The sequence below is a fragment of the Colletotrichum fructicola genome (genome assembly GCF_000319635.2).
Source record: "Colletotrichum fructicola Nara gc5 chromosome Unknown KSG_Nara_v1_contig01, whole genome shotgun sequence".
In the NCBI taxonomy this organism is placed as follows: Eukaryota; Fungi; Ascomycota; class Sordariomycetes; order Glomerellales; family Glomerellaceae; genus Colletotrichum; species Colletotrichum fructicola.
This window is the reverse complement of record NW_027094051.1, coordinates 5,335,834-5,350,358: the sequence shown is the minus strand read 5'-3', so window position 1 is coordinate 5,350,358 and position 14,525 is coordinate 5,335,834. Positions and strand designations below refer to the sequence as shown.

The 14,525-nt window shown below is 56.3% G+C and overlaps 5 protein-coding genes across 5 annotated transcripts; 4 read left to right on the top strand and 1 right to left on the bottom strand.

Moving 5' to 3' along the window:
* Window positions 1-772: 772 nt before the first annotated feature.
* Window positions 773-3,721, top strand: ctnR-5 (Citrinin biosynthesis transcriptional activator ctnR; the record flags this gene model as incomplete). Its single annotated transcript, XM_032034572.1, has 5 exons — window positions 773-992; window positions 1,040-1,346; window positions 1,401-1,920; window positions 1,967-2,452; window positions 2,513-3,721. 5 exons carry the CDS (start codon window positions 773-775, stop codon window positions 3,719-3,721), a joined length of 2,742 nt encoding a protein of 913 aa, XP_031886377.1.
* Window positions 3,722-4,667: 946 nt separating this feature from the next.
* On the top strand, window positions 4,668-7,255 carry SEF1 (putative transcription factor SEF1; the record flags this gene model as incomplete). Its single annotated transcript, XM_032034571.1, has 7 exons — window positions 4,668-4,781; window positions 5,063-5,169; window positions 5,275-5,616; window positions 5,671-6,108; window positions 6,160-6,416; window positions 6,465-7,058; window positions 7,116-7,255. The coding sequence occupies 7 exons, from the start codon at window positions 4,668-4,670 to the stop codon at window positions 7,253-7,255; spliced, it is 1,992 nt and encodes a 663-aa protein (XP_031886374.1).
* Window positions 7,256-7,523: 268 nt separating this feature from the next.
* Window positions 7,524-8,264, bottom strand: CGGC5_v001505 (UPF0098 protein; the record flags this gene model as incomplete). Its single annotated transcript, XM_032034570.1, has 3 exons — window positions 7,524-7,672; window positions 7,729-7,895; window positions 7,966-8,264. 3 exons carry the CDS (start codon window positions 8,262-8,264, stop codon window positions 7,524-7,526), a joined length of 615 nt encoding a protein of 204 aa, XP_031886375.1.
* Window positions 8,265-8,976: 712 nt separating this feature from the next.
* Window positions 8,977-10,182, top strand: mii (3-methylitaconate isomerase; the record flags this gene model as incomplete). Its single annotated transcript, XM_032034569.1, has 1 exon — window positions 8,977-10,182. The coding sequence occupies one exon, from the start codon at window positions 8,977-8,979 to the stop codon at window positions 10,180-10,182; it is 1,206 nt and encodes a 401-aa protein (XP_031886371.1).
* Window positions 10,183-11,177: 995 nt separating this feature from the next.
* On the top strand, window positions 11,178-13,052 carry CGGC5_v001503 (uncharacterized protein; the record flags this gene model as incomplete). The annotated part of the gene is made up of 2 exons (XM_066150842.1): window positions 11,178-11,908; window positions 12,092-13,052. The coding sequence occupies 2 exons, from the start codon at window positions 11,178-11,180 to the stop codon at window positions 13,050-13,052; spliced, it is 1,692 nt and encodes a 563-aa protein (XP_066009828.1).
* Between the last annotated feature and the right edge of the window lie 1,473 nt (window positions 13,053-14,525).

Sequence of the window (14,525 nt, the reverse complement as noted above, 5' to 3'; positions counted from 1 at the left end):
GCTGCTGTCGATCACCCTTTTGGCCTTTTGCCTCCGAGACCCCCGGATCGGCAGGGTTGCGGTCGGCGTGCTGTTCCTGATCGGCGGGTCACCAAAGGCAGGCTTGGCAGAGGCACCGAGTTAACCGCTCGGCCGAGACGGAGCCGGTTGCGCACCGATGTGATCGGAAGCTCGCCATGTCTCGGCCAGGCCATGTGGAATCGATATGGAGTTGATGTACGGATAGACCCACAAAAGACGGCGGCAGAGCGGAAGAACGGACGGGACATGGCGGCTGACGATCTTCAGCGGGACGCAGTTTGAGCACCATTGAAGACACTTGGCGTGAGGAAACAGCAGCTCACGTGAGATCGCAGCGGGGAACGAATGCTTAACGCCGGAAATTCCACTTGTGCTGGCCACACCGGAATTCCCACCTCATGCATTCCACAGATGACCAATGAGGACGGCGCGCTAAGCCCCGTCCTCGGGCAATCGGCGCAAAAGATGTCCGACATTGGTCATCGAGATGGGCACGCATCTGCCTAGCCAGCGTGTTGGCCATTGAAGAGATAGCCCGAGAAGACATCTCCAGTGACCTTGACAACTCAGGTAACCTGATACTGTCTGCGGTATTACGTACTGCCATTGCATCTGCGTCATTGCATCCGTATACGTCAAGTCTGACACCCAACACAGCCCGCCCCTGGATGCAGGTTCGGAGCTGAGGCCCACTTTCGGCGCGCTGATATCGCCTGCTGCAGTCTCGGATGCAAAATTTCGCCGCCGCATCATGGGTACCGACGGCGGCGAGCAAGCGGAGACCGGCCCTGTCGGCCAGGGCTCCGAGCCGTTGGCTTGCGTTACCTGCCGGTCCCGGAAGCTCAAGTGCGACCGAGTGAAGCCGGCATGTAGCCGGTGCGTGAAAGTCAAGGGAGAGTGCGTGTACCCTGAGTCGAGAAGGAAGCCCGCGTTCAAACGACGAAACGTTAAGGAGCTTGAGGAGAGGCTAGGTATGGCAGTTGTATCTCCGTGGCTGGACGTCGCTCACGATTTGTAGCTCAGGTGGAAGACCTTCTCAAGGAGGCGAGTAAGGAGGCCGGCAAGGTGAATGAGGCCGCTGCAACAGCAGGAGATCTGGACAGTCGGATCAATGTTGGTATGGACGACTTCACAGTCGACATCGACACTTTTATCGCGATGCAAAACGGCTTTGCTGGTGAAACTGCAGACCTCCAAGCAGGACTGTCAGCTCATAATATCCCAGAGCCTCAACCGCAAATGCCCAGCTTTGGCGAGTCATCTGGAGAGTTGATTGGCCTTGGTCTTTCGGAGGCTCTGCCCCCTTTTGAGATGATGGAAGATCTGTATGGGCAATCCCTTGCCCTTGGTATGAACGTTTGTCTAACTTTCTTAAATAGTAACAAGAGTTTCTTCGAGCGACAGCAGCACTTCATTCCAATCATCCATCCCGGCAGGTACTTCCAGTCGTTCTACTCGGCGCCTCACAAGCGTCCGCCCATGTGCCTGCAGTATGCCGTCTGGGCCATGGCTTCGAACGGACATGAAAAGTATTCCCAGTATCACGAGATCTTCTACAAGCGAGCTCGGCAATACGCTGACGCAGATGAGATGAGAGGCTATGGCGAGCACTTTTTGACGGTTCAGCATGCACAAGCTTGGGCGCTGATTGCGACAGACGAAGCGAGGTGTATGTATTTCACGAGAGCCGCCATGAGTTCAGCAAAGTGCGTGCGTCTTGTAGAGATGATGGGTCTTCATCGCATCGATGGGGATGGCCAGGAGATGGCTCCAACGCTCGCGCCGCCAACGTCGTGGGTTGACCTGGAGGAGAGAAGGCGGGCGTTTTGGGGAGCTTACTGCATCGACTGTCACGCCAGTATCTCAACGGGCTGGCCGACTTTGATCGATCCGAACGAGGTAAGTCTTTCCTGGCATACTCGAGACAAAATCGCTAATCCGATAGATTACCACTCATCTGCCATCGTCCGAGGAGGCGTTCAACTCAGCTCGTGAAGAGAAGACGTCTACGATGCAGGACGCCTTCAAGGGGGCGTCGTACTCCACGTTCGCGGGCGCCGTCATCATTTGCTACGTCTTCAACATGCTCCTGAAGCATGTTCACTGGGAGAGACCCAACGACCGACCCGGAGACTTCGAGTACGGCGAGTTTTGGAAGCGTCACAGGGACATTGATAATCTGTTGTCAAGTGCCTTCATGTTCTTGCCCGAACGCTTTCGTCTGCCCCAGAGCATGAAAGACCCAACGGCCGTCCATACGAACCTCAACCTCCATGCATCCATCATCTGCCTGCACCACGCCGCTATCGATAGGATAGAGCAACACAAACTGCCTGAACAACTCAAGACTGCTTCACAACTCCGACTGCGTACTGCAGCCGAAGAGGTGGTCAACATCGTCAAGCTAACAAGTCACACGAACTCCGGCTACGTAAGTCGACGACCGCCTCTGTCGCCCCTGTTTTCTTGTTGTCCTAACGACCTCTCATAGAAAAGCCCTCTCGTTGCTCTATCGCTGTACTCAGCTGCCTCCGTGTACGTGTACAATGCCAAATGCGACCCACAAAACGGGCTGTCGATGGCAGACTTGCAGAATCTCAAATTCATCGTCCAGGCGATGGAAGGCATCGGGCGTCGACACTTGATCACCCAGGCGTTCCTCCAGCAAGTATTCATGGACATACAGCGTAACGGTTTATCGGGTATCATCGACGTGCCCAGCCTGAACAACTACAAAAACACGTTCGGCTGGACTTGCTCCAATATTCCCCTCTTGGCACGAAGCTCAATATCGAAGCACACCGAGATCCAGCCCCCTCTCCCTGGCAGGCTGCCTCTCGGCAATCCTAAAGGCACTGCCTACGAAAATTATCCGAGAACGCACGAAGGGTGCAACGGACCAGTGCCCCCTCAGTCGGGTTGCCCTTCCAACTTAGGTATCTCGCAATCCGGGGTTTCTCTCACAGAACCAATGTCAAAACCGAGTGTTTCTCTCGGATACAACGCGAATGGGGCGCCTCCTGAGAACTCGTCAAATAAGAGGAGACGTACCTCTCTAACGACCGGCCCTGAAGTGGACCACGCCCAGGCAGGCCCATTCAGCGGCACATTCCCTTCAAATAAGAATATGAACAATGCGCCGCCTGCATCGCGCAATGGAATCGACGGCGTTGGAGGCTTTGCAGTTGGGTTCCTAAGAAACACGGGTATGATGCCCAAGAGCGGGTCATCACCGCATCTGACGCTGCCTCATCGCACGAACTCAACATCGCCGTCGCCGCCGTCTGCTTTTAACAAGAGCACCCCCTCACATTCGGTAGCCAGCAGTAGCACTACGCCTGGATACGGACCGGGAAGTACTACACCGGAAGACGGTGTCCAGGGCAGCAATGGCAGCGGCAGCATCATCAATGGCACGGGTGGCAGTACTAATACGAACGGGAACGTCAATGAGATCATTGACATAACCAGCATCCAAGCACAAGTGTCGGGCGCGGCGGCGTCGACATGGGACTCGAGGGGGCTGCAATATGCACCCAGCACCGACCCGATATCCTTTATCGATTTTGAGGCTGTAGGTGGCATCGATCCATGGAGCATGCTGACGAACATGGGCGATATGAGCTGGACCAACCCCGGCGGAGGTGAGGACACGACAGTCACAGGTGTAGATCTAGCAGGGGCAGGCGGGAAGGAGTAGAAGGCAGAGACAAGACGAGCAAGGCAGTCTCCAAAGCTCGCCAGAAGAAGTCGACCGGCTCTGTCGCTGGGCTTCTGTTCTCTAGGAAATGAATGATGTCTACGACGGCGGATGGTTCGGCAGGCATAAAATGTAATCAAAGGGGTCTCGGGCGGTGAGCGGTAATGGACGCACGCCGATGGATGGCGGACAGGCGTATAATGAACCTGGAATGCTGTATTGGCATCAAACAATTGTAGATATCACGTATCGTGACACGACGCATCTCACTCTGAATTCCATCTCACTCTGAGTACAAGAAGTCATCGCCAAAGTCGTATTGGACGTACAACATGTGCATCGTTGACTGCCGAAAAGAAGGTCCAAAGAAGCTCCTGACAATCCGATGTTTCTCACCCTCCCCAAAAGCCCAGACTCCGGTTTGCGGTTTGGCTCTTTGTCCTGCGACAAGGCACCGCCGGAATCCTTCGAGGGTCGTCAGCGCACGTGATCGATGGAGTGAACCGAACCCATGACGCCGGCCTCCTCTTTTTTTTCCTCCCTCCCAAGCAGCAGTCAGCGAGAGTCCACTGAGCAGCGCCATATTTATCATCCATCCATCGCTCCCCCCGTCCTATCTTTCTTTTGCCGAAACCGCACCGAATTCCACCCACCCAACTCTCCACTTCCCATCGTCACAGTCAGTTCAACCTCCCGCGAAGCCGCAAATTCAACCGGGAACGACGGGATGCAGAGGAGCCGCGCACTTACGCCCTGCACAAAGGAATAAATTAGAGTATCTACCTAAGGTACACCTACCTGGGCTGAGGTCTACCTTACGTCACTTCGGCGCGTTGCGTTGCGCTGCGCTGCGCGGTGCACGCACGCGTTGGCGCACCCTACACCACCACCACCACCACAGCACGACCACCGCCGCCTGGGAACCCCCAAAACACCAAACAAACTCATGGACCCGCCGCTCAAGAGCCCCGGCTCGGCACATAGGGATACCTCACCCAGTCCCCCCGTGCCGAACCGGATCCGGCGTAATACAGCCTGCACCAGTTGTCGAGACTCCAAGGTGGGTTCACGTTCCTTTTGACTCCCTCGATGAATTAATTACACTCTCCCTCTCTGTTCCCTCAGCCATGACTGCTCCTCCCCGCATGTGCCCTGTACCTGAGCGATGCTGCTCCGGATTCACTTCCAATTGGTCTTCCGACGTCGCCGTGTCATGCTCAGGTACCACGTTATCAAACCCTCAGCCTACCAGCCTGTCTCATTTGCCGTGTAATACATATACATACTCTCAAGACAAAAGTACCTCGTCGCTAATTGGAGCCGTTGGAACAACCGCAATAGGTGAAATGCAATGCAAGCCTGACGCCGAACAAGCCGTGCCAGCGTTGCGCGAAGCTCGGGATCCAATGTGTCATTGACAAGTCCCACAAGCGCATAACCAGGAGAAGGTTGCTTGCTCTTCCCTCCCCTTTCCCCTGCCGTTTCTCTTCAAGTTCATCTCAAATGAGGCAAGGAACCATGTAATCTGATGCGTGCTCGTGTGACCTTGGCAGTAAGCTCGAACAACTGGAGAAGGAGGTCCAGACGATCAAGAATGCCGTCAATCCCAGTCCCGTCTCCGCCGCCGGCGTGCTTCCCCCGGCCGCCCTTCCGCTGCCGAGCCCGAGTTCGGCGTATCCCGCAAGCGCATTCGCGGACCGGCCGCCTCCGAGTGCCGGTCGGGTGAGTCTCCCTGCGTTGTCGCCTGTTCCTCACTCCCGGACGGCAGAGCAGGTCCCCACGCCGACGTTGACGTCGCACACGACGCCGACTGGACCACCGCGGCATCCGGCGCAGCCAAGGGCTTTGGGCTCTAAAGTGCTGTCGAGTGAGGATATTGACTTCTATTTTGACACGTGAGTTCGCCTCCCTTCCTGTTGACGTATGTCGCAGCGCTGATGAATGTGCAGCTATTTTGAACATTTCCACCCGTACTTCCCCATCGTACGGTCTCAGGACCCGGATAAGCTGTACAAGTTAAGCCCCATACTGTTTTGGACAATCATTGCGGTATCGTCGAGGCGGTACGCCAAGGACCCCGGCCTCTTTCAATTCCTGGTTGAAAACCTGCCAAAGGAGGTGTGGAACGCAGTGTCGAACCCGCCGATAAGCATATCGACCATCAACGCGCTGCTGGTCCTGTGTACATGGCCGTTGCCGACAATACGATTCCTAAACGACCCGTCCGCTTCGTACGTGGCGATCGCGCAGAATGCGGCGTTGCTGCTTGGCCTACATACAGGGCGTGGCACCCATCCCGAATTCTGCATCGGACCGAACCGTCAGACGGACATCACGGACGAGGAAGCGTGCTTTGCCTGGATGGGATATAATATCCAGGCGCAGAGGTATGGTTGAGTGTCGAGTGTCGAGTCGTTGGTTGGCTGACTTGAAATCAGGGTGGCTTCGAGCAATGGCTTGCCCCCGCCCGCAGGCTTCTTCAATGAAGCCGTCAACCGGGCCGCCGGTGGCAGGTCTTTGCCTGATGCTTTGGGGTACTTTGGTCTGTTGTATGAGATGCAAAAGTTTTCGAACCGACTTAACCGCACCATGTTTTCCGTGGCCGAGGAGGGCGAGGGCGTTTCGGACTCTGTCATACAGCTGTTGGAGGATGAGCTGAACAAGCTGAGGCAGCTGCAATCTCGGCACAACACGGGTACGCGGAACCTTTGCCATCAAACGAACATGACTAACAATACCGCAGACCTGGACCTGTTTACCATTCTGGCTGTGCAGTTCGAACTCCAGTCGTACTACTTCATACCCCTATCAACCGCCGACAAATCCACCTTCCGCCACAACGTGAACCGCGCATACAGCACGGCGCAAGCCATCATCAACCTCGCCCTGCGCCTAGAGAGCTCCCAGCGGTTCCTCTACCACGCGCCGCAGCACGTCTTCCGCACGGTGCTCGACGCCGCGACGGTCGTCTTCGACGTGCTCCTCTCGGGCCACGCGACGGACCTCGAGCTCGCCAACGCGGAGGTCTCGATCAAGAACTCGCAGGAGGCGCTGCGCCGGTGCTCCGTGCAGGAGGGCGACTTCGCGATGCGGGTGCTGCGGATGACGGAGTCGTACTGGAGCCTGCGGCACATCATGCCGCCGCTCGAGGCGCCCATCTCGCGGTATCCGCACCGGACGGGCGCGGTGCTGGCGTTCGGGACGCTGCGGCGGTGGAAGAAGGAGCTGGACCAGGCGAGGATGGGGCAGCAGCAGGGCGGTGGCGCCGGAGGGCAGACGGGCGGAGGGGCCGGAGGAGGAGCGGGAGGAGTGGGAGGGGGCGCGGCGGGAGCGACGCGTGAGTGTAGGGGACGGACGGCGGTGCTTGGGGGCAGTGTTGCTGACCTTGCGGCAGCGGCGGCGACGGATGCGAATAACGCCAACGTGTTGCCGACGAGTGATTTGCTACAGGATATCGACTGGTCGATGCTGATGGACGACTTTGACTGGACCGCAGGGGGCGCGGGGGAGCCCAACTTTTTGGGGCTTTCGTAGGGGGGGTTTTCCTTTTCACAGAAATGGGTTCCCGAGCACAAGCCGGCGTATGGGTGAGTTCAATCCGCATGATTTCGAGTGGGTGTGCGTTGTTGTTTTTATCCCTTCTTGTTCTGTCGAGAACAGACCGAGTAACAGATGGTTCGAGGGCAACTCGGTGGTATTAGGTGAAGCGACTTAAGTAGGTGGATGAAATGAAAAATGTACAGCTTTAAAGACGGCTCTCTGGTGATTTGAAGACATTGTGTGAAGAAGGAGCCCCTGGCATTCAAGTCCACCTCCTCTCGCAACTTCCAATCCACAAACCCCAACCCAAGACCTTGCCGTTGATGGCTTCCGCAACCTGCTCTTTCGTCGCCCGGGCCTGGAGCATCGACTTGTCCAGCGGCTCACTCAGCGCCACAACCTCGAAGAAGTCTGCAAGTGTCAATACGCAATCAATTTCAGCAGGATTTCGTGGCAAAAGGACTCACATCTGTGAGGCCCATGGTTCATCAGCGGCCTCGGAGCAACGTAGACACCCTCCCTCCTTCCCTTGCCCCAATGAAAGCCGCCCTTGAGCAGCGACTTGCTCTCATCTTCAATCTCAAAATCCTTGGCCGTGACCTCCCTCCTCTCAGACGGGATGCCGCCATATACTCTACATTCTCACCGTCAGCAAAACCGTGTCTCTCCCAAATGCAATCAGACAACACAAGAGGTTCTCTTACCCGTGGCAGATTGGCGTCGGCAGAGGCGCGTCCGGGTCCTCGGAGACGATGAGCCACTCCTTGACGCGCGCCTCGACGTCCTGCGGAGCCGTCCACGCGAGGGCGGGGATGCGGCCGCCGCCCTCGACGATGTACTCGGGCTTGAGCTCCGCGGGCGAGGGCCCGCAGTCCGGGGACGTCACGGTGAGGTTCTGCTCCTTGTGGGCGGCGAAGGCCGGGGAGGTGTAGAATGCCTTGGCGTCGTGGCCGCGGGAAGATTTGAGGAGCCAGCTGAGGGTGACTTCGACGTGGGGGTTCATTGTGGTGAGTGGCTTTGGGGTGTGATTTCGGTCCTTTTATGAGATGCGGTTGAGGATGGATTAATGATGCTCGTTGGAACAGCCTGTGAGCGGGAATTGATGAGGTGTCGCTCATTGAGGGAGCAAAGAGACGGGACGAGGGGATACAGCACTTTATTATAGACACAGGTTTCAATGAAGCCCGTTTAAGCTTGTTTTCTGTAACGCGAACACAAATCCGGACGCTTGGTGCTTATCTCCAGACTCCTGGGACTCGAACATCAGACGGTCTTACAAGCCTCTCAACTCCGGGTGGCTTTCGCTTCGGTGCCGAATCGGGCATGTATCGGCCGGCCATCTTCCTCTTCGATTGCGTAGGATTTCGAAACTCCATCTCGCGTTGTCCCTACGCCATCTACCATCAAGTCTGTCAATTTCTGGCCCAAAAGGCATGTGTGCATTTCTGGAATGTTGAAAGAGAGTGTGCCCACCACGACGGCACGGGAAGCAAGACCGGTTTCGGCATCGGGGTCGAGCCTGAGCTTCCCGGCTTGGCAACTGCTTAGTACCCTGTAGCCTGCCTGCCTGCCCTACAGCGAAGTGCCGCCCCCAGCAATACCCGACCCCTGTACAACCGGTTGCGACCACTAGCGAGTTGTACCACAATCAACTTTCACGCTACATCAACACCTGAGATTCAACATCGACAGCTAGCTTCTTCCGCAGCCACGAGATGTCGACCTATGCCCGCAGTGGCATTCTTCAAGCCCTCTCAAGGCCTCGGTCACATGGTGGATTGTTGGCGCCCTTCAACGCCACGATATCGACGCGTCTACACTCATCACGCTCGTTCCCTGCCATCTTCGTTCGTGGCGGCACGTCCAACGGCCTGATCATCCACCGAAAGGACCTGCCGCCGCAAAATGATTGGCACACCGTCCTCCCGGCCGCCATGGGGTCCCCAGATCCTTACGGGCGACAGTTGAACGGCATCGGCTCCGGCATTTCCTCAACCTCCAAGATCATCGTACTATCACCGCCGTCCCGGCCCGATGTTGATCTGGACTACACCTTCGTCCAGGTCGGCATCAAGGATGGCAGCCTAGACATGGCAGGGAACTGCGGCAACATGTCGTCTGCCGTTGGCCCAATGAGCCTGGATGAGTCTCTGGTCGACAATCCTGAGATCGAGGAGCTTGACGGTCATAAGTATGCTGCCGTGCGCATCTTCAACACCAACACGTCCAAAGTCATTCTTTCCCGCTTCAGAGTCGACGGAAACCCGCCCAGATACTGCCCTGACGGCGGCTACACTATGGACGGTGTTCCTGGCACCAACTCACCCATCACCTTGAGCTTCTTGGATCCTGCCGGGGCTAAGACGGGCAAGGCCCTTCCTACAGGAAATGCTTGCGATTGGCTGCAGTTATCGAACGACAGGTCCATAAAGGCATCTCTGGTGGATGTCAGCAACCCCGGCGTCTTCGTCCGCGCCTGTGATTTGGGGATTCCCTCTGCCGAGGACCTCACACCTCAGGCCATTGAAGCAGATCCAAGCCTGAAGGCCGCCTTGGACGAAATTCGGCGTGCAGGTGCGTCCGCGATGCGCCTGGAACCTGGCGTGGAGAGCGTGCCCAAGATCGTACTCCTCTTCTCCGATGCTCGCTCACCCGATGTCGATATTCGCTGCCTAGCCATGTCTATGGGACAGGCCCACAAGGCTGTTCCCCTGACGCTGGCGCTGTGCCTCGGAGCGGCAAGTCAGATACCGGGAACTCTTGCGGCCCAGATTGTTGGCAGCAAGCCAAGAAAGTCTGTCGTTATAGGGCATCCGAGTGGGAAGGTGGATATTGGGACCACCTTTGAGGGCAGCAAAATCAAGTCAGCAGATCTCCACCGTACTGCGCGGGTGTTGATGAAGGGTCAGGTATTCTATTAGCAGAACGAGAGATGCAACGCTGACATCGTCACCGCCATGGACAGTATTTCGCTGGGGTGTCGTGTCTCGGGCCCGAGGCATTGGATGCTGACGTCCGGTGTGATCGAGACGGCGGACAGCCATAGACATCGGGCGGAGGCGTAAAGGAATCCTGGGTATGCGCGCTTGTGTAACACGAGATTTCAAATAAGCGCCCCGTGTCCATAGGGCCGACCTTTGCGCCATAACACAGCGACTTGCGAGCCGGAGTACAAGATAACGAGCAGGATGTGGAGAGGAGCACTGCCGGACGGAGCGAGTTCCGTTGATTGACTGGCTGAGCAGAGCAATCGTTTGGGCTTGCGGTGTACGGACGTAAAAACCTCTCGTTGCGCCTAACGTCTGACATGCATTCAACGTCGCCTACGACCAGGGACGATTAGCTTCTCACTGCGTCACACCTTTGGTAGTGGGGGCTGTAAATGGCTCACGAAGGTGCTCGACAGCTCTAGAACCCCAGTCCGCAGAGGCCGGCCGGGGGGCGACGTCGGGTGGGTGTCATGCCGGACCCCGGTCTTCCACGGGAACTGCAGCCAGGGTCCGGAGACATCAGCCAGGCAGCAGCATTTTGCAAAGATTAATCGACAACTCTCCATTCGAAAATGTTTCGTGGTTCGACAAGCTACGTCGCTCCCCGCACGCAACCATGCATCTCGCAGGCGCAAGAGTCTCTATACCAAGAATCCTCCGCACCGGCACCCGAAGAGGAAACATTTCCTCTTTCGGAATTGCCGCCAGTCAATATGCACGACGTTGTCCATCTCCACGATAGGGCAACCCCATTGGCGAAGCGTACGTGATTCTCTAAGTGGACAGACAACTCATTCGGAAGTGATGCCATAAGAAGTTGTCTGTATCCATCATGTTAGACGATGTTTGAAGGAGGTCGGCCCTGAAGGGCTGCAGAGTTTCAGCAGCCGTCAATTGCATACCTCTTTGCAATGTTTGTTACCAACATGGACCACTTCAACGCCACTGTCCACAATGGGAATCTTGTCTCAACGCGGAGGGGGCTCCAAGTCTCCAAGTCGAAACACCAGGGAACCCAGTTCATCAATACTTCCGCGGCTTCGGACTCAAGCCGCGAGGAACCTAACGCTTCAGACTCCTCGCGACCACTGGACCAGAAATACAAGTTCTTGGGCCAACAAAAGGAGCCCCGCAGAAGCGTGTCAAAACGCGGCAAGAGTTCTCATAACTCGTCGGATGATGAAAAGTACCGGGTGCGCAAAGCCAGGGCATCGAAGAAAGCCCAAGAGCCCGGCTTCGTCATGGAGACCTCGGCACAGCAGGGAACCGTCGAGGCTGCCGTTTTTGACGACACATGGCGCATTCCCCGGAGCCCCATCCCATGGCTGGTCTCGTGGATGGGGAATCTTTCCGAGAGGGAGAAGTGTCTCGTACAACTCTACCTCAAGCTGGCCCCGACGAAGATGTACCCGTGCGAGCAGATTCTCGAATACAATCCGGTTCGAGGGTCTGCTTTCATCGAAAGGATCAAGTCCAGCGAGACGAGCCTGAATGCCGTGCTCATGACGGCCTGCTACGCGGAGATGTTTCTACAGGGCGAATGGTCATCTCCAGAGTTGCTGTACCACGTCTCCAAGGTGTGCAGCCTGGTTAATGACAGGCTTTCAGACCGCACCAAGAGAGATTTCGACCAAGGGATGCTTGAATGTGTTGCTCAGTTAGCCATCACGGGTTGGAACGTGGGAAGATATGATCATTGGAAGGTTCACATGCAGGGTCTTAAGCACATGATCGAACTAGAAGGGGGGATGAAGAGGGAATGGAACTACCTCCTAAACATGATACGAAGGCAAGTTACCCTGTGTGAATAGTTGACGTTTTGCTGACCTTTTCGATGCAGGGCTGACGTTAAAGGGGCCGTCTACCTGGGCCTCTTACCGTACCTTGATTATCCCAGGTTCTTCAATGCAACTACGGATGCACTGCCGGATCAGGTTCGCACGAGAATTGTCAATGAAATGTCCAACGTTCTCTACCAGTGCGGGCTTCAGTCGTACCTCGCCAATGCCATGATATCAACAGCTCTGTTCGCGGGCGTGCTGCGCCTAGCGTTCGCGAGCCCCAACCGGGAAGTTCTTCTCAACCCAGAAGCCTTTATTGAAGAATGGCTTTGGTGTGAGTACCAGCTTGTTTTGTACGGCGGGGCACTCCGTGAGGATTGCCTCAATGACTCTCTGGGGGAGCTCGACGAGCTCACCGTCGCCGCCGACCTCGGGAACTCCGAAGCCGTCGCCGCGGCCATGGTGCGCAGTCTATACACGACCAAACCGGTCCCTTCTCCGGCGGAGAATCTTCTCGAGCCGGTGCTGCGCACGGCTGCGATTGTATACCTTGAGACGATTGTACCAGACGAGCGGCGCAATCCGATGGTTTACTCCGTGCCCCTGAATCTCCTCTCAGCGTCAGTGCACAAATTGACACAAAAGTTACAAGAACGGCAGTCTAGAGAAGCAGATGACGGCGAAGGTGATTTGGACGACGGTTTGCCGTCCATGGAGGCCCTGAGGCCGGTCATGATATGGGCATGTCTGGTGGGGTCCGTCATGTCCAAGCTCTGCGAGACGGATCTGGTCACAATGGGCATCCTGTTTGATCGCGGCTACTATGGGCAGTGTCTGTCCCTCGTTATTGGGCCCGAGCCCGAGCATGTCGATCGCCTCACCGAGAAGGACCTTGCTCTCTGCAAACTCCTAGACGCGAGAGGTCTGCGAATCCGGCAGCAAGACGAGCCTGCTCTTCTCAGGGCTCTGCTGAGGGAGCATGCGTACGGATGCCCTCTGTTAGACTTGGCGTATGTGTAACGGACTGGACGTTACATTGGCCGCAAAAGGGACACCACACCAATGATTTGTAAACTGACTTGGTATGGCATCAAGGGTTAGGGCGATGGTGGGCACATTGGTTAGGCGCAAAGGCATTGTTACACAGGCATCTTCGGACTTTGAAATTGAACACTTGAGCACATGCAAAGGGTACACCTCCCGAGCCATGATCCTCGGAATATCCAGGGACCGACCGGCCTAGAAGCCTTGCTCGAACCGTCCCGTGTGCGGTGCAGTGTGTGGAATACGTGCCGCATCCCGGCAGAACGGCCATGCAGGAGGGCTGCATGCCACCTGGTCCTCACTGCGGGCCCGCGACCCGTCCTCACGTCAGGAACTTTTCTTTCCCGTCGTTCTTGGGCCAATGGGAGATGCACAACGCCGCTTATCAAAAGGTCTGTTGTCCAATTACCTAGGTACGTCTTCATGTTCGAAATGTCGCTGCCTTGAGCTCGGTGGTGCTTTTGCTATGCTTGTCGTGCCCGCGCGCTCATGTTGTCATCATCAACATTAAGAAAGAGAGAGAGCCCGGCAGAGGCTCCGCCCGCTGCAACGTTACCCATCGTATGAGAATGACTGAAAAAATAGTAGCATTAGCATGTATGAAGGCGAAAGCGAGCTCGTAGTTGGCAGGACTATCGTAGACTTTTCAGAGGTCGGGGGTGTTGGAGACTCCCAACTGGGCGTTCGAATGAAACATTATCGAATCAGGAGACTTGCATCTCATTAAACCCAAACGTAACCCCATCTATGCACTAGACCTGTACCATCAGATCACCGTTTGGGTGAGTTTAGAGGTACATGGTGTGATGAGTCGAATCCGGGCCCGAGGGCCCGGCTGAGTGGGTCTGTCAAACCCGAGAAACGGCGGTCCAATCCCGGACCCTCGGACTTTTTGTGGAATTGTATAGGGGGCCGAGTGGCCTCAGATCATTCAAAACGCAGTTTTTCCTAATATTCCAGCCGCTACGTACGGCAGAATATGTTAGAAGAAAGAGCCTGGAATAATGCCCGTTGGACAAACGACCTGTCATGGTTCCTTTGCGCTGCGACAAGTTGGTGTGACCGTCGATCTTCGCCGCGGGGTCTCTCTGTCGAGTTAAACGCGCGTCTGTGGCCTGGCCCCCATATATGCTGTGTTACACAACGCTTCACACCATCACGCATGCGCGTTCCTCAGCACAGCTGACAGCGAAGTCGGGAATCGCTTCACCCGTGCGTCGGGGGGTGCTCTTGGCGTTGCTCCTCGGCGGGTTAGACGTGGCCGGCGAGTTTTCAACTTAAACGGGGGCTTCTTGTTGGTGGAAAGGTTCCCTTGGGGACTTTTACGGAACCGGCATGGCACGCAGTAAGCTCAGTCTCTGCATGCGAGTATGGGCTGTCGTCTGGTTGGGAGCCCAATGGATCGGCCGGGTCTCCGCCACTGCGAGTGTGATGATTCGGCGTCCGACT